This window comes from Grampus griseus (genome assembly GCF_964374135.1).
Source record: "Grampus griseus genome assembly, chromosome: 11".
In the NCBI taxonomy this organism is placed as follows: domain Eukaryota; kingdom Metazoa; phylum Chordata; class Mammalia; order Artiodactyla; family Delphinidae; genus Grampus; species Grampus griseus.
The window spans coordinates 66,971,236-66,991,321 of NC_139005.1; the positions used below are offsets into that span (position 1 = coordinate 66,971,236).

At 37.2% G+C, this 20,086-nt stretch overlaps 1 protein-coding gene across 1 annotated transcript in view; it reads left to right on the forward strand.

Moving 5' to 3' along the window:
- The window catches only part of TMTC2 (transmembrane O-mannosyltransferase targeting cadherins 2), a 390,337-nt gene that overhangs the window by 299,961 nt on the left and 70,290 nt on the right, over positions 1–20,086 (forward strand). Inside the window, exon 9 of the mRNA XM_082665557.1 lies at positions 8,397–8,478. Coding sequence (XP_082521683.1) covers positions 8,397–8,478 — 82 coding nt within the window. The remainder of the gene's footprint in view (positions 1–8,396; positions 8,479–20,086) is intronic.

The following is a 20,086-nucleotide window of genomic DNA, read 5'->3' on the forward strand; positions in this document are numbered from 1 at the left end:
TAACAGTCTAATCTAGAAGTGTACTTCCCTCCCTGTCAGTCTTGAAATACCAAAGGACCAACCCTCTCATTTACCTTTGAAATCCTACAGTAAAATAAGCCAGTGATACAGGTAGTGCTAGCCTCCTTTTTAAAATATTCTTTTTGTTTTTTAAATGCAATTAGGACATAAACAGAAACTTACAACCTACTTATTTCATTTAGCAACAGATCATGGAAATCTCTTGTAGTTTCAATCATTTCTACAAAATCATTTTAGTAGATACATAATATTTCATTGAAATGACATTTGGTTAACCAAGTCTATGCTGATAGACACTGAATTTGTATAAACAATACTGCAGTGAAAATAAATAGCTACCTCTCGGTATTTACAGATATTTCCTTAGGACAAATGCCTAGAGATTGAACTGTTTGGCCAAGATATACCTATGACTTAAGAGCTTTGATGAATATCAAATTGCTCCCAGGAAGATCTTATTATCTTTTACTATATTTTAGCTATGTGTTAGCTGAGTGCTGGTTTTTATGAACCCTCAGGAATACTGAGTTCTATAATATTGGGGCAACTTCACTGATAGATGATTCATCACATCTCAATGTATTAATTTACATTTTAGGTAAACTGAATATTGAGTAAGTTTAATACGTTTTTACAGGGATATCGAACATTATTTTTTGTATTTGCAAACTGCTTATTTGTGCCTATTGCTCATGTAACATGTCTGACATTCGAGCCAGAGCCCCAGCTGCACACAGATGATCCACTTTAACTTCTTTGAGGGAAATTCAGTCTACTGCAGTCTTTCATCCCACTTGGTCTGCCATTTCATTTCAGCCAGTGTTGTGGCCTCCTCCCCTTCCCAAAGTTCACCTAAATCTGGGAGGCTTAATGGTGTTCAAAAAGCTGGGAAGGAGGCTGCCCTGGGCAGCTCGGTCTGAGCAGATTTCTTCACCTTGAAGTCTGATGGCTCTGCAGTAGGACCCGGGACGGATTTCAGAGAAGCTTTGCTCAGGTTGGGAGTTGCGGTTCTGGGGTCCAGCCTTGCTCTAGGTGTACCCCAGAGCCATGCCTCCCTGCCGGGTTCTGGATGCAGCCCCTGGACACTGAGAGGGCACTCCCTGTCACCACTAGCTGCCCTCAATGTCATTTGACATGCCTTTTCCGTGAGCTTAGGTTTATGACAGTATACTCCAGGTATCTTTCAGGCAGCTTCTGCTTTGGGACATTTAGGAAAAGAGATCAGGAAAAGGCCTGACATTTATAGAAAGCGAAACTTGAGGGACATTTCAGGGAGGAGAAACACAAACTATTATCAGTAAGCTACTTAGCCACATTCATTTTTGTTTATGGTAGCCTTATTCTGTTATATTTCAAAGCTTTCCAGAAGAAATGCTATTCTGTCCCTAAAAAAAAGAATGTCATGGTCAAGTTTTAGGCCCCTGATAATTTGATGGGAAACATTTTAGTAGTATGGAGATAAAGTATTTCATCATGAGAGTTACCACTGCCCCTGTCCCTTCACTTTGCCTCTAAGGTTATCTCTGGCTGATTATATATAATGACTTGGAGGGACTTTAGAACTAAATGGTTTGATGTAAATCATCTTGATTAGTAAGAATTAGTTCAACTGTTAGATTTTTTTTAATGATATTTTTCTTGTGATGAGGAAAACCTTTTTTATCCTGAAGACACTTTGCTTACAAACACTGTGATGTTAAGACAGACCATGAAACAGCACTTCTTCTATTTGTAAATGGAGGCCTTCACAAATTAATTTTTCAAGGCTATTAGATTGCTTTTCCTTTTGTACTCATTAAACTATAATGCAGCTGTAAACAACACATTTACCAAACTACATATAAGCTTTGGACCCATTTCATTGGCTGCTTCCCTTTCTGATTTCTTATCTGTGTAGATACATTCTTGAATGTGAAATGAAGATGTGATTTTCATTGGTTGTGAAAAATGACTGACATTCACCGTTGTCAGACTTTCCCCCAAAGTAGACACTAAATGTATGGGAGTGACTGCTGGATACACAATTGCAGAAGGAGACTCTTTACACTAAACTTACAGCAGCCTCTAAATATGAGTAGGGCCACCTGAGGGAAATCCTCTGGTTTGTTCTTTATATTATTCTAACTGGTGTTCCCACCAATGCTGAAGACACAGGTGGTCCCTTATTAGGATATAAATATTTGGTTGAGAATCAGGCTACTTCTGAGGAACACTTTTTATAGTTTTATAGACCTTGGTTCATGTGACAGTTTCCAGAAGTAAAGTGTAGAAATCACTGCTTTATTCATAGCTCTGTAGTTTACTGAAAACATGTTACCATGTGAACTAAATAGCTAAGGAGTAACTATATGCTATTAAATTGTATACAAGAAAACAGTGGTAGCCTGTTCATTTGTTGACTGGTAATTATATTTATAGAACACTTGGATGGCTATAGATGAAAAAGTAAAGTCTTATGGGAGTAATCTAGTTTAGAGGACAAGATTAATACACTAATTATATTATATATTTATAATGCAATGCAAAGTCTTGAAGTTTTTAGGTTATTCAATAAAATAGCAGTTCTGAGCTGTGGCATGGAAACACACTGTGTGTAGGGTGGTAGATATAATGAGTGATTTGTTACCAAAAATAAGTATAAAATTTGGTATATGGTTAACTTTTAAAAATAAGACAATTCAAGCTGAAGCCATTAATAGTATAACATTTTCTCATGTTTAATATTCCCGAGTGCTTCCTTAAGTAGGAGCTCCAGGTTTGGGTGTGTGTGTGTGTGTGTGTGTGTGTGTGTGTGTGTGTGTGTGTGTGTATAAATATATAAGTATCTATTTTTATATTTCTTCACTTTGTAGTTGGAGAAAACGTTGATCAGCCCTCAGAAGAGAAACTGTTTGCCTTGTATACCCGCTCAGGTGGGCACCTCTTTCTGAACAGGGACAGTAGCATCCAGGTTAATTAGAAAACAAAATAAATGTGCTGAAAACTAATCTTATGCTGCAGAACAGGCTATCTGAACTTTACTGAATATTTATCTTACATGTGTATGTTTTATTGCTGCCAGTCGGAAGAGGACCTGACCAAGCCTAGTCCTGATTGAGGATGCTTTTTTTCATGAGTTTTAACGATATTAATCTTGGATCTGTTTTTAATATTCAGTAGAGTGCTACAAATATTATACGAATATAAGGATAAATATATTGATAATCTCAAATCCCTAACCCCCTTGTTACTCATGCAGCCCTTGCCAGGAATATGTCTCTGCACTGGTTCCATTCAGTTCTCCTCTTTTCTCATCTTTCTAGCTCTTTCCCTTCATCCCATAGTCATCTATGCTGCTTCAGATCCAGCCAGTTAATCCTTCATATCAGCACTAATATGCTAACTGCAGAGAATGTCTAATCTAGAATTGTTCAAAGTTCTGATGGTAAAATTTCTAAAGTATTTGCCAAGTATTCCTGTAGGTCTGTTTGATATTGACTTTCTAATCTTTTCCACCATCAGTTGCTCTTTGCTTCCACATACTGGGTTTTTGCTGTTTTAACTGACTCCTGCGTGAATACACCAAATTGTTATATACAAACTGTAAATACTTTCCGAGAATTACAGTTTGCAAATTTGAAATTCTACTTGCCAACCACCTTAGTTTATAATGAAAGCCCTTGGTCTGGTATTTTAGGGTTCAAGTTGTGTGACTCCAGTGTGATAGTAATGACTCTGAAAAAATAATCATATAAGCACGATTAAAAGAAAAGGGAAATTACTGGGAGGTGGAGCCATCACAGAGGGCTTTATAAAAAAGTGGGATTTCAACCAAGGCTTGAAGCATAAAGTATATATGAATGAATGAAAAGAAAGAATAACATTACAGACCAGAAGAAATAATTAAGGAAGAACATAGGAGCTACAGTTAAGGTAAGGTACATAAGGAAATTGGCCTGATAAGGTACAGGAATGTATCCAAGAAGATTTGAACTAGATTGTGAAATAGTTTGAAAATTAGACTGGTTATTAGTAAATAAAATGAGTGGAAACAGGGTGCTATTAAAATATTTTTGAGCAGTGGCACAACATGAAAACAGTTCTGTTTAAGTATTATTAAGCTGGTAAAATGAAGTTCAGTGAGTCAGGAAATCCGAAATCTATTGTAGCATTCAAGATGTGAGCCGGAGGCTTCCCTGGTGGTGCAGAGGTTAAGAATCCGCCTGCCAATGCAGGGGACACGGGTTCGAGCCCTGGTCCAGGAAGATCCCACACGCTGCGGAGCAACTAAGCCCGTGTGCCACAGCTACTGAGTCTGCACTCTAGAGCCCACGAGCCACAACTACTGAGCCTGTGTGCCACAACTACTGAAGCCTGGGTACCTAGAGCCAGTGCTCCTCAACAAGAGAAGCCGCCGCAATGAGAAGCCCCTGCACTGCAACAGAGTAGCCCCCCTCAGCACAACTAAAGAAGGCCTGCATGCAGCCACGAAGACCCAAAAATAAATAAATAAATTTAGTTTTTAAAAAAAATATTAAAAAAAAAGATGTGAGCCGGAAGAGCCTTTTATTGGGGGAGGGGGAAGTATTGCGAATGAGAGGCATTTTATAGGAAACTCGTGAAATTCAGTTTCTACCATGGCATAAAATTCTGCAAAGGATTTTTGAATTTTGGTAGTTGGGAGCCAGACAGTGGCATTCAAGGTGGAAAGAATAAAATTTTTTTGAGGAGATAGATGGAAGAAAAATCAAAGAATGTCAGAGCTCTCTATGCCAGGTCCGAAGCTAGTTATTTCCCTTTGACTTATGATTTTAGCAACCCCTCAAAATTGGTATTATGTTCATTTTTCCAAATGAAGAAAAAGAGACAGAGTCACACAGCTAAATAAGTAGAGGCAGCAAGATTCAAACACAGGCTAGTCTGGCTCTGGCCCAGTTCTCTCAATGAGAATTGAAGAAATTCATTGTTAGCCCTCAGTGCTCTTATGACTGATCCCCTTGCTTATTGGGTTATTCGTTTGCTATGTGCCTCCTGCAAGTAGCACTTGCAAGTGAGCAGTCTGTGTTGTTCAGTTATATGGTTATATCCCCAGTACTTAGAACAGCGCAAGGCATCCGATACAAGTTTTTTACCCTACAAAAACAAGTGAACACGCAAATAAGTCATAGACCTGGCAGTGGAAACCGAGCCTCTCCACTCACATTTCCCTTATTTGTCACAGCTGACCACAGTCCCTTTTTCTTGGTTTTCTCAACCACCACTTGTGTCCAAACATCCCAACCAATATACAAAATGAATAACAATGCTTGATGTGAGAAGTTCATATAACCAGAGGCTACTCCATAATGCTTGCTTGTAGAAAATGCTGACATAATCTAAAAGACTCCAGGAAAAACCTGCTGAGACATGATGTTTTTCTTCTTCTCCACTTTCTTAACTGCTACCTACCCCTCTATAACAATAATAGTAAAAAGAGTAAACCTGATTAAACATAGTGTGACCTCCTTACCACCCTTCCTAGGACCCAGTGATGTGGGTGTTTGGTTGGCTTATGCATCTGCTTGAATTAATTTTATATAGTGTCCTGAGAATTTTATTTTCCTCATAATTTGGCACTTGACCACATAGTGGTCAAAGTAGAAAAATGGGTCTTTGCATGATGGTTTGATACTTCCCCCAAAAAAGAATGTTCTGGCCTTTGATGTATTTGTTTTGTATCTAGGAGGTGGTGGGACTTATTGTCTTTAATAACGTGGTTCGTTTGAGTAACCTGAGACTACTGGCCTTGGAGTTGTGATTTTTTTTTTTTTTTTTTTTTTTTTTGGTGATACGCGGGCCTCTCACTGTTGTGGCCTCTCCGGTTGCGGAGCACAGGCTCCAGACGCGCAGGCTCAGTGGCCATGGCTCACGGGCCCAGCCGCTCCGCGGCATGTGGGATCTTCCCGGACCGGGGCCGAACCCGTGTCCCCTGCATCAGCAGGCGGACTCTCAACCACTGCGCCACCAGGGAAGCCCTGATCTATTTTTTAAAGCTATATACTATTGCTTTGCCAGTGGACTACACATAAGAATTTTACTACGCTGTTTACTGAGACATTGACAAATGAGCCACTTTCTTCTCTTCTGTCCTTAAAACTTAAGTGGAAGAAAGTTCATAGACCCTTTTATATTTTTGCATATAACATTTGTGCAGACTCTTTACCAATGATAGTTTTCATTTTGCATCTTTCTTTTATCATCTTCTGCAAGTTCTTTGTACATTATTTTCCAGTGGTGATTTAAAGGCTAACCATGTGTTTTGAGGCTGTGTATATAATAAAACATATTCTTTGTCATTCAGAACTCTGCATTCTATTGCATACTATATATGTGTGTATATATATATATATATATATACACATATATAGAGATGTATATATATATATACATATAAATAATAGTTAACATTTATTATAAACTCAGAATATGCCTATGTACTGTAATAGCTACTTCATGTGTGTCCTTTCAGATAATTCAGTAATCTTATGAAATAGATTTTATTATCCTCATTAAAAAATAATAGACTTTATTTTTAGAGCAGTTTTAGGTTTACAAAAAAGATATTGAGCAGAAGGTACAGAAATGGCATATACTCTCCCACCCTCCTATTACAGCTTCTCTGGTTGTATCAACTTGAGCTCATGTTGTACATGTTACAATTAATAAGCCAATACTGACACATTATTATTAATTAAAGGCCATAGTTTACATAAGGGTTCACTCTTTGTGTTGTATATTCTATGGGTTTTGAAAAATGTATAATGACATGTATCTGCCATTACAGTATCATGCAGAATAGTTTCATTGCCCTAAAAATCCTCTGTTCTCCACCTGCCCTCTTTTCCATAACAGAGAAAATTATAACTAGGAGATGAAATTATTCTCCAAGGTTCACATAGCTACATAAGTGTGAGAGCTGCTCGGCCTCCTGGCATCTGTGCTCTTAACTGCATGATCATTTAGAGAATCCTAACTGGGTAAGAGTCTTGCTAATTCTTACTAACTTCATCAACGTGTGAAATGTGCAGCAAGTGTTTTGCCTGTGCTTTCCTTTGAACTTAAAGTGCGGTGAGAAATATCGCAAGAGATTTTTGATTTTTAATTATTGGAAATTTGACAAGCCTTGTGAATTAAAGAGGCGCTATTGACTAGAGTAGCATTAGTAAAATGAAAGAGGGCAACAGAATGAATTTTTTAAAAGAACGAATAGAAAGGAGAAGTCATATGGAGAAATGAGTCAAAGTTGCATGAAATGTAGAATATTAGCTTAACCATACACCTCTATCTTTGGAAGAATTATCTCCTTAAAAGTGATTTAAAAAATATATGTGAAGGGGAAAGAAAAACATCACCTGAAGTTTATGTGGTAGATAGCGTTTAAATTAGAAGGAAGAGACAGATAAGATTGTTTCTCTTTACTCTAGACCCACAGCTTCTGAATACCACCCTGTGCCTTGCTTCCACCCAGTTAATATAGATCTTCATTTTAACCTTGCAGGACAAGACAGAACTGTTTTAGGAAAGGTCTTCTTTGGGTTGTTCTCCTACCTTGAGTCACCCCTTTTTGTTACTCTGGAGTCAATTTTGGTGCAGAAGCTATAGCACAGCAAAGAATGTCTAGTTTTAGAATCTGCCTGGATTATGATATTATTTCATGAAAAATCAGTTTATTGCATGTAAGCCTTTGCCCCTACTTTTTGCTTAGTTTTTTTCTGAGAATTACGGTAACGTTTACTTAAAACTGTAGCTAGGGAGAAGATCTAGCTTTAGATTAAATCCTGATTTAGCAGTATTGTAGTCCTGAATGACAGCAGCAAGGATAAGCAGTAGTTGCTTGAGAGTCAACAAATTGTGACTTAGTTTCTTCCTATATAAAGTGAACATTAAAAAAAAATAAAGAAATAAGTGAACATTAAGACAAAACCATCTCAAAGCTAAAATAGTCATCATTCCTTATAAGGAAGAATAAATGAATGAATGAAGAGAAACAGATCAAAGGGAGAAAATAAAATAGAAAATGAAAATATGTTTCCCACCATTCCTGAAAACTCTCTTATCCTTTTGGTTTCCGTGAAACCATTTTTTCCCTTTTTTCTCTTGCTCTCCTGGTCTCTTCTCTTTGACATCTTTAATGAACTCACTCTCACTGTCTCTTCTAATCTTGATGTTTCCCAGGATTCTGACCTCAGTCTTCTCTCTCAACATATTCTCTTTGATCATCCTCGTTTAGATAAAAACAAAACACTGTTTTTTGATGATGATTACTAAGTAGACATTAGTCTACTTCCTTTGGGCCCAGGAGGTGAAGAATCCCTCATGATCCGCTGCTGAATCATCCATTTTCTCTGTTTTTCAAGGGTCGTAAGAGTGAGGCTGAAAAATTCTTCTTGAAGGCTATTGAGCTGGACCCCACCAAAGGAAACTGTTACATGCATTATGGTGAGTGGTTGATAGTTTTTTTTCCCATGTCCCCCACGTTTACAATGAATGTTGATACGAGATTTAGGTTGTGCTGGCAAAGAACATTTTGAGAGGACATTGACTTTGCTGTTGTAGATGTAGTCTCATGCTATAGTCTTGCCTTCTTGTTCAAAGCAGTCACGTTAACAAGGGCTATGCCTTATGGTTACTTTTAGTAATTTTCATAGGACTTCAGTGGGGCAAGGTATTTTCACAGTTGTGGGGTTTTTTTGGGTTTTTTTTCAAGTTCAGTTTGGAGTTTAAATGAGGTCTCGTCAGAAAATCATCTTGCTCCTTGCCTGATGCGTGGTATATAATTAAAATATTAGCTCTCTTTTCATTCTAAATGTTAATGTATTGCTCACTGAATGTATCATTTTGAAGTTTTAGAGGCTTACATTTTGGCCTCAGGGTCTTGCTTTCTGGAAGATATGGAGTTACCCCAGCCTGTTCTCTAGATTCCTGAGATTGGGGTCGAGGATAAAAACTGTAAAGGCTGTAAAGGATGTGTCTCTCACTTGGTTTATCTTAATCAGTCTGGAATGAAGTTACATAACAACTCTGTCACACTCCATGCTGTCATTAGTAGTGAGTCATGTGTTCAGTGAGGCAAAGTATATAGCTGGTTTGGTGTCGGGTAAGATGTGCTGATTCCTACCATATTTTCATTTGAACTGGCTTTCAAGGAGCCTAAAAGCATTTACTTTTGCTGATCCCTTGGAAAATAAAAACAAATTTTTGACCACTGTTGTCTTCGATGTGTTTGTTTCATCAAGTAGTAAACTTAAAGATGGATGAAAATGAAAAATCTTGGGAAAATTAAGCTAATATGCTTGTATAATATTAAATTTCTTCTTCCATTTCCCAACTGGTAAAAATAGATCAGTGACAGGCTATGAGTGTGGAAAATGGAAATAAAAAAATGGAGGATACACTTAACCAACCACCGGTCCATTTGTTTATATTGTGTGTATATGTTTATAAACCTAGGGTTGTGATACTTTATCTTTCCAGCATAACACAGCATGTAATTTCACACAACTTATTGCATCACCACTCCTGATTTTGTTTCACAATGCAGTTTTATTACCATGTTAAAATAGTAGTCAACTAATTTAAGTTTGCTGCAGAATTTAGTTTACTTCTTCAGGTTTTCTTATATGAAATATTTTAAATTAGGATTTTCTCATGCATATTATTTTGGGTGCCCCTACTGAGCTGAAGTAATTCCCTGATTATTTTCTATGAGTGCTAAAGGACCTCTTGTCATTTTATGAAATAGGATTTTTTTTATCCTGTCTTGCTGCTTGCATTTTCTGTACCTCAAACTAATCCTACCTACTGCATCTTCTAAGCTTGTTTCCCATAATTTTATTATACGCTTTAGATTTTTCACATTCAATTCCTTTAAACGTCATCATTGCTTCATCTGAAATGCCACTGAAAAAAGTCACTATTTATTAATTTTAAGAGTTAGCCCCCTTATTTATTATTCTGACTTGTCTATCTTTACCCGCTTCTATCTTTTTATTTATTATTGTTTTTTATATTACAGTATTCTCCTGAAAATAATTTTTTTTCCAGTGGTAGTAATAGGGAATATTACTCCAATGAGAAATTTTGGGATTTAGTTTTAACAGAAAGTGAAACAAATTCTTTATTTTGTATGTTATTTGGAAAACAGTGATAGATGTTCTGTAGATGCATGTGTAAAACTGATTCTTCTTAGTACTCGGGGTTATTTTAATTTTTTGGCATATACCTATTATTAGAAGTACATTTATTTTCCAAGGGAGGAATGAGTTCATAATTCAATATATTTTTATGAAATAGTTTCAATATTTTTTCCCCACTCTGGAATAGGAAATGGAAAGGACTGAAGATGAGGCATCAAAAAGTAGTAGTTAAGGCAAAATAACCTACAAATAGACAGGAAGCCCATAGCTGAGGGCCTCGTATTCCTACCTCACTGTCCTCAGGTTATTTAAAAATGTACATTTAAAGGAATATTAATGATTTTTATTTGGAAAAAGTCTGCTTCAAATGACTAAAATTTAGAACTGAAAAGTTCTTTTAAAATTATCTAATATAACCCCTGTTGTACAAATAAGTAGATTGAAACCAGGAGAGATGAAGTTGATTTGCCCAAGTTAGCTGTAAGTAACTAAATTTTGGGTCCCTTGATAACCATCATTGCTTTTTCTTCTGTAATATATATTCCATTTCTTTCACAACATTGTAGATAGACAGACAAGTAGGTAGATAGGTGGCTGGGTAGGTAGATAGATATTTTTGATTAGTCAGCCCTTCTGTGTAGTTTTAGAATGTCAAATTCATATAAATCATGACTTAGCTTAAAGTTCTTAAGGAAGGGTTTTTATTAATTTTAATATGTATAAGATGCAAAGCACTGTTCTCTTTTCAGAAAGTGAGTCTGTGCTATGTAGGCAATAAATAGGATGATGTCATTTTTAGAAGATGATGTGGTGGGCAGTAGGGTACTTCTTGAAACCAAATAGTCAGGTTAAGCATCTTTGAGGAGGTGATATATGAAATCTTAGCTTATGCCAACTCTTTGAAGAGCCAGATAAAAGCATTTAAGACAAAAGAAACAGAAAGTTCAAAGGTCGCAGGCAAGAACAAGCTTGTGTTCACAGCAAAGAAAGAGGCTAATGTGACTGGAGCATATTAAACCTGATGGGAAAGTGGGAGGAGATGAGCTTGGAGAGGAGGCAGGGCTAGAGCCCAGGGGCCTTTGTAACCAAGCTAAGAAGTTTGCATTTTATTTTAAGAGCAATGGAAGGGACAATGTGGCAAGACAAGATGAGAGAAAGGTCAGAGTAGAGCGAGGGGAACCCTATTGCTGTCTCACAGGCAAGAAAATGGTGGTGGCTTAGGCCGGGGAGTGTTGTGGGAATGGCAAATATTTAAATTGAAATTATACACTTACCTTCCTTAGAAAATTCTAAGGTAATTAATAGGGAGGACCTATTTTCCATTTTTGCACCATCAGTATCTAGCATATTGCCATGTCACAGTAATGTGCAATAAATGTTGAGCTCGATATATTCTTAATTTTAGAATTGGATGGAGGTTCCAAAACTGACTGAAAGTTTGTTCCGTTAGAATTTGTTTTACTCTTTGTCCAAGAAGATGCATACTATGATTTTTATATCAGTTCTTCTCCAACTTACTGGTTATGGATATTCTTAGGGTATTTATGCCCATGGATTGAATGAATAATAACACTTCTTCAGCTTAAAAATAAATGTTTAAATGAAATGTTAATGTTAAATGAATGTTTATGTAACGTAAATGAAATGGTAAATGTTGTTCTGAGTCTTTTTTTTTTTTTTAATGTTTTTGCAAATGCCAGTGAAAATGCCAGAGTCAGTGAGTTTTGTTCTATGGGAAATTCACTCTGCTGGGTGATGGTGTGCTTTTCATTTGCTTGTTAATGATACAAGTGACTTGGAATATGCCATTCAGTTGGGAATAGACAGGAAATTACAGGAATTTATACTGGCTGCAATGGCAATTAGAAGGCAGTATTTAAAAGTACTATTAGTTATTTTTGTTTTGAATCCACTAGTTTTATGTCTTGGGAGAAGGGATTGCATTAGAGATTGCCTTTTTTTCTTCATGTTGGCTTGCAAGAAAGAAAGCGAGGCAGGTTTTTAAAACTGGTTTAATAAGTTTGTTAAATGTAGGCCTCTGTGGTACCTGTAGTCTCTGGGATTAAGATTCCCCATCTCTAAAGTGAAAGGGTTGATGTGGGCTTCCATAATGTTTTCCAACTCATATTTCATGTTGTGTCTAATATATACTTAATTTCTCACTGGTCTTTCATCAGAAATTTTAAGGAATGTATAAAAAATAGGTTTCAAACTATTTTATCCATAATAGTATAAGGTTGTATTCATATCTCATCAAGCTTACAGTGTACTCCCATGTCCGTAAAAAACAAATCATGTCTAGTCTTTACAGAATTTAATTTATAAATGTCAAAGGTGAACATTTGGTGCCCTGATGTCTCATGTGGGCCTGTTATTCAAGGGATTCTCCATGAATTTCCTTTTGGCTCCAGTAGAAAGCTTCTGCCAAAAGAATGAAAGTCAAGACAAGTCCCTCCTTGCCTCTTTGTCTTCCTTTGTTTTTTTGTTGTTGTTTTGTTTTTTGTGGTACGCAGGCCTCGCACTGTTGCGGCCTCTCCCGTTGTGGAGCACAGGCTCCGGACGCGCAGGCTCAGCAGCCATGGCTCACGGGCCCAGCCGCTCCGTGGCATGTGGGATCTTCCCAGACCGGGGCACGAACCCGCGTCCCCTGCATCGGCAGGTGAACTCGCAACCACTGCGCCACCAGGGAAGCCCCTTCCTTTGTTTTTTAAAGAATTACTGGAAAAAACATTTTTTCAGAAAGAATATATTATAAATCGTTTCTTTATATGCATAGTAGTAAATTTGATATAGACTGAAACAACTAAAACCAATACATATTTGTTATAAGGTACCTACTATGCTTAAATCTGGGGCAGATGGAAAGTCATTAGATATTAAGTACCAAAGCATAAAAAGTTAAAAGGGAGCAGGTTGTGATAAATGGTAATGAGAAGAAGTACTCTTTTAAGTAGATGTTGGACGGTTCTTCTTTTCCCATCTACCTCTTAACCATAGTTTCTAAGAGCAAAGAATTTATTGTCTTTTTCTTCATTATTGATCCTCTCTCTGGGTGATGTTCATTTCCAACAATAGTGCCAAGTCCTGATCTTCTTCCTCCAGTTCAATATTTAGCAAGCACTATACTAGATGTAAGTGTACCAAAATCAAGTGCAGCTGCTCGCTGCTCAAAAGCCAATACTCAAGAGGCAAGTATTGGTAGAAAGGAAAAGTTGATTTAATCAGAAGGCCGGCAATCTGGGGAGAAGGTGGACTCATGTCCCAAAACTAACTCTGAAGATTCTGCTCAGCCATGCCAGTTTTTAAAGGTAAAAATCTCAGTGAATCTTCAAGACAGGAGGTCAAGCTCTGCATCGTTTTCCATTGTAGGCAGGCTGGCTGACTCCTCATGATCTTTCTTCAGATGTTATCTTGCCCATGTGGACTGCCTGCAGGATCGCTAAGGGAGCTGCTGGGGGTGGAAAGCTAGTCATTCTTTAACTACTTCATTGTTCATTCCTACTTCTTTTAATTTAGAGAAAGAATCAACAGGTTAGGCAAGGTATTGTGCACATTCAGTAGAGCATAAGTCAGGAGTTAGGTTGAATGTTACCTAGTGATCTCATTTCTATAATTAAGGTTTAAGGGGAACAGAAATAGACAAACAGCAAAGGGGCAAAAGAGCTCTTACAAATCCCCATTTGTCAGACATCATTCCATTTCTGTGGGATTAGGGATGAAGGTCCATCTTCTATAACTTCTTCATGCTGGCATAGGGCACCATATTCTCAGAGTAGAAGATGTTGACATGACTCTGTAGCATCTCTTTGCTGACAATTTTAGTTGCCTGCTTACATATATGGACACAGCAAGCTACAATTATTTTGATGCCGACAAAGATATAGATTATTATGAGCAACAGTGTTAATCCCATTCACTTGAGGCCAGTTCTTGGAATTGTGCTACCAATAGATTCAGTACTGCTCAAGATGGAGCAGCTTATGTCATGGCTACAATCTGGTCATCATGCAGTTAGCTTTTTCCCCTCTGGTAGTAATTACAGTATCTGTAAAAAAAACTCAGGAATGTGCATCAGACACTGAAAGATTCTGTGACGCTCTTGTCCTTATCATTAACTACTTGAGTCTGCTCTTTTGTGTCTCAGGGAGGCTTGGGAAACTTCAGCTTTTCTACAAACAAGAGTCAGGGGACATGGAGGGACCTTTGTACTTGGGTGGGAATTGGGGTGGGGAGCCACAGGATTCTGCTCAGTTCCACAAGGAACAAGACAGGCTCCAATGTAGACTGCAAACTGAAGAGGGAGGCACAAATTATAAAAATAATGATTTAATTACAATTACAATTAGTTTTTAAAAGGAGACACAGTATCAACTAAGGGGCCTTGACCCAGGTGCCTGGGGTGCAGGAGAGCCGTGCCTGGTGCATGTAAGCTTTATTTAAATGATGAGTAGGAGTTCTCCAAACAAAAGTGTAGAACTGAGGGGATGCAATAAAGAACGTTAAAGCAGAGAAAATGCTTGAGGCAGAAGGCACGGCATGTGTCTGGGGAATAGTTCAAGGACAGAACTAGGACCATAGTTAGATGCTAAGAGAAGATACATAGAATGTACATCCAAATTGAGGAAATTCAAATTATGAGAGCTGATCATTTTTCATCTTGGGCCCACAGAGAAGTGTGGACTTTTTTAAACTATAATTATCTTTATTATTTTTTAGAGGCATTACTATCAACAAGATTAGAATCCTGAAAACTTCTTACTACATTGATCAAACAATTTATGATCTAACCCAGTGTTTTCGGACCCTGATCTTCTTTGGTCATTATCTAACCCCTGTGAGGTAGGAATGGATCCCAATACATTTGACTAAGATAATAGAAGTTCAGAATTTTCAAGTGACTCTTCAGATCAGAAATTTTCAACATATGTCTGTAGTGGGAGAAGAACTTGAAAATCCAGCTCTTTCAACTTTTTAAGTCCAGAACTCTCTGTTAATGTTGTAGTCTGTTTTTCTCCAGCATGGTTTATATATATTAAATTTCATTTTAAAAAGTAGTTACTGGAGAAAATTGTTAAAATATTGGGTTTGACTTTTCATCAGTGAACACTAAAAGAAGCAGCTTGAAAACTATATAATGGGTTGAATTGGTGAGAGACCTATGGTTTTTATTGTTTGTAATTAAAATAGAACATGGCAGTGAACTGAGGTTGGTTGTAACATTTCATTTTTAATCACGTCAGAAATTGTAAGAGTAATTTTAAAAATTAAATAATGACCTAAATCGTGGTATTTCCTTGATTAAAAATGAAAATATGTTTTTGGCCTTTGCAAAAATTACATTGAGATTCCAGTTATATTCAATGCTTAGGACGAAAACATTTTGCTAAAATATCAGTGCTTTGTGTGTTTTTACTGCTCCAAGGACAGTACAGGCAGTTTACAGGGGTATAATTAGAATTGGATTTTTCTAAATGTTGTTCCAAACTATTTCACTTTTTGCCTAGGATTTTTTATTTTTAAATTCCCTCTTATAACAATGCATTTAGTAATTTAATTTAATCTTCCTACCTGTGTGTATTTTATATGAGATACTTTCCAGAGACGTTTAGAGTTAAAACTTTCCCATGAGTAAAATGGGAAGAAATAGGGAAGGGATTAGCTAAGCTTACAAGCCAAAAATGAAGGGAAAATTAAATGATTAATTTGTTTCAAAAAAGGGATGTAGTTAAAGGACAAATAGTAAAGTGATAGGAAATAATTTCCTTAAAAGTAAAAGCTAAAAGATCAGGCTACTTAAGACATGAGAAACTCTATAAACTATGAGGAAAATCGAATACAAAGACCAAGGGTTACGAACAAACAATTCTCAAAAGAAGAAATATAATAGCTTTTAAAAGATAGGTAAACATACAATTTCATTAGAAATCAAAGAAATTCAAATTCAAGTAAAGAATTCAATGAATTCTTTTTAGCTGCTCTAGCACTTATTCTGAGTAATTCTTCTCTTGGTAATATATCTTTAAAAAATATAATGTTTTTCTATGTTTACCAGCAAAGATAGTAGCATTGCTATTTATTAGAGGCAAAAATTTAAAAAGCATCTAAATGCCCCAAAAAGGAAAACAATTAAATAAATTATGGTTATCCCCTTTTGAGGAAATATTATAAACCCTAGGTTAAATTTATAAAGAATAACAACAACAGAGGCAACTATCTATGTTATGGTACATGAAGAATGATTAAATTATACAAAATAGCTATATCATTAAAAAAGCAAAGTAAAACAAGTAAACAGTGTTAAGAATGGATATTTTAGCTTTTTGGACTTTTACAGTCAATTTTTTTTGGGGGGACAGGCATAATGTTTTCTAGTTTATGTTTTCTTTAATGAGCATATTAGTTTTGGAAGGACTAAATTCTTTAGCAAAATGTGAAAGTACAAGCATCTTAATCTATTGCTCAGATAGTCTGTAGAAAAGATAGGAAAATTATTATAGTAACCGAATAATTATCCAAAAATTATTTAACAGAACTCAACATGTAAAACTTAAGATAAAAATTAAGTGAGAAAGGAATAAAAAGTAGAGCAAGGCATCTTGTCTGAATTCTCTATTAAATACTGTATTTCCATGATGAATTCATCAAATATAATAACAGTACAAACATTTACTAAGTGCTTTTGTGTCCTGAGAAATTCGCATTTGATCCCCACAAAAGCCAGGCGATGAGATTACCTGTCTCCATTTTACAATGAGGAAGGTGAGGTCATCAAGCTGTAGGGTAGATTATCTAAGATTTCAATGCCACTTAGTATAGAGGCAGCATTTGAACCAGAACAGTCCTGACTGCTGTGTTGCACTGTCATCACCTCTATGTCAGTGTAAGAGATGAACACAGATATTTTACATCCATGGATGCTTTATTGGTGGATGATACAATATGTATCAAATACACTGAAAGTTGGGAATCACTCACCTTTTATTATCATTCGGGACATTTAGAGGTAGAAGACTATTTCTATTTATCTTGTCAAACATGGACAACTCATTTAAGGTCCGAGCTTCAGTGAATGATGAGGTGGTCTTTGTTCTTCTGTTGTTTTTTACCTTTTTATTCTGAAGCCATAAAAGACTTGAAAATAAGAGGGAGAAGTCTTTACGGAATTCATGCATTTACGATGAATATTCCATTCTTGGTTCTATCTGAATTTTCTTTTGAGGAAGGAAAATAAGTAAGAATTTTGCGTACATATAATATTTATTATTTTGAATCTACTACTTATTGGCCTTTTAAATTTCATTTCCAATAACCTTTTATAGAAAGTATAGTATAAAATACTACTTAAAATATAAACACTTTATATAAAATTTTAGTTTTCACAGTACAACTAAAACTCTTAATATATTAAGTACATAGTATATCAATCTATAACCCCTATGCAGTGTATACTTGAGCCTTGTAAGCATTTTTCATAAAACACATTTAAAAACCAACTCAGGGCTTCCCTGGTGGCGCAGTGGTTGAGAGTCTCCCTGCCGATGCAGGGGACACGGGTTCATGCCCCCGTCCGGGAAGATCCCACATGCTGCGGAGCGGCTGGGCCCGTGAGCCATGGCCGCTGAGCCTGCGCGTCCGGAGCCTGTGCTCCGCAACGGGAGAGGCCACAACAGTGAGAGGCCCGCGTACCGCAAAAAAAATAATAATAAAAATAAATTTAAAAAATAAAAACCAACTCATTATGGTGATAGCAATCAGGCATCACGCAGCCTGGCACCGTTGTCATACAAATGGCCACTTGTTAGTAGTACAGCTGTAAGCAAATGTCTTTACCTCTCCGTGCTCCCATTTCCCCATATGGAAGATGCTCATAATACCATACTTCTGAGATTCCAAAATGACATAGGTCTGACTCACTGTCTTAGTCCGTTCAGGCTGCTGTAACAAAATACCACAGACTGAGTGGCTTATAAACAACAGAAATTTATTTCTCACAGTTCTGGAAGCTGGAATTCTGAGATCAGGGTGCCAGCATGGTCCGGTGAGGGCCCTCTTCTGGGTTGCAGATTTCCCCTTGTATACTTGCACGGTGGAAGAAATGAGGGAGCTCTCTAAGGCCTCTTTTATGAGAACACAAATCTCAGAGCCCTCGTGACCTAATCACCATCCAAAGGCCCTACCTACTAACACCCTCACCTTGGGAGTTAAGATTTAGACCATAGCACCCACCAAGTTTTATTATATTTATTATATTTCAAAAAAGAAATGAATACTATTGTTATAAAATGTACAAGGATTATAAGATGCTTCACAGTAGTAGAATGATTAAATCAATTCAAGTAATATGGCGTGGGCTGACTCCAGAGTTTTCAGAATTTACATAAAGGAAAGTGCTTAGTGTCATGCCAGGCACATATGTATCCATTAATGCTAGTACTCTTATTATGGAATCTCAGTGTCAAACAGTTACATTTCTGACCCAGTGCTGGGTGCTTTTATGTACAGTTTGTCACTCCAGTAATCTAACCCTGTTAGATCAAAATAACATTATCCCTGTTTTACAGATGCAAGATTTAAGGTATCAAGAGTGCAAGTGACATATCGAAGGCCCTTATGCATAGTAACTTGGAAGAGCAAGGATTTGAACCTTGTCTGATCTCCAGGCCGTGATATTTTTATGGTTTGCCTGGTGCTTTCACAGTTTCACTCTTAGGAAATATGAGCCTGATGGGTCTTCAAATGTGACACAGATCCAGAATGCTGAGATTTTGGAGGACTGCTGGTGGAGAAACCCACGGAGCTCTCATAATCATGTACTTGAAAGCCTCAGGAAGGAAGGGCAGCTTGAGGTCATCAAGATGGGGAAAGAGCCTGACAGGGGCAGATGGAGGGAAGGAGCTTAAGTAGAGGGGAGTGAAAAGAAAAGACAGGAGGCAAGGCACCAACCCCCACCCTGGGCAGTTTTATTCATGCTGCCTTGTTTATTCCTTCTGATAACACAGTGAGGTTATCCTTGTTTAAAAAGTGAGGAACCTGAGGCTCAAAACCAGAGAATCTTGAAAATAACCAGGTGGCCCTTCTCCAGCACTGAACACAATACCTCACACAAAGAAGGTGGTCAGTCAATATTTTGTTCAATAAAAGAATGATTAAGGGAGGATAGACTGGCTTTCAGTTGGTTTTACTCTTTCCTTTTCTTATCTCTGCTTCCATTTTTTGCATGGGAATAGAATCTACCTTGTTTAAATCATTTGTGACCAAATCTTGTTTTGCTAAGAGAAAGGTACAGTTAAGTTCTTGTCTTAGTCCACTAGGGCCGCTATAACAAAATACCATAAACTACATGACTTACGAACAACAGAAATTTATTCCTCACAGTTCTAGAGGCTGAAAGGCCCAAGATCATGCTCAGGTCGATTTGGTGCTGGTGAGGCCCGCTTCCTCATTTACAGCCATCTTCTATCTGTGTTCTCCTGTGGTGGAAAGGAAAAGGGAGCTCTCCGAGGTCTCTTTTATGTGGGCACTGATCCCATTCATGAGGGTCCCACCCTCACGAGCTAAGCACCTCTCAAAGGCCCCACTTCCACATACCATCACTTTGGGGGTTAGGATTTCAGCATATGAACAGGAGGAAGGCACAGACATTCAGACCATAGCAACAATTTACATATATTCTTTTGAAGATTTTGTATAGGACTCAAAAAGCTATAAAAGCAAGATGACGAGAACTGAATTAAGTTTTGGATTAGGGCACAGAAAATGCACTGGATTTCGGATGGCAGATCTTGGATTTTGGAAGGAGGCACACCAGCCCTACTGCCGATTATCTCCTTGAGCATGTTCCACCTTCCGCTAGCCTCTTTGCTGCTCAGTTTCTTAATCTGGAGATGATTGCTACTGCCTCAAGTTGTGAG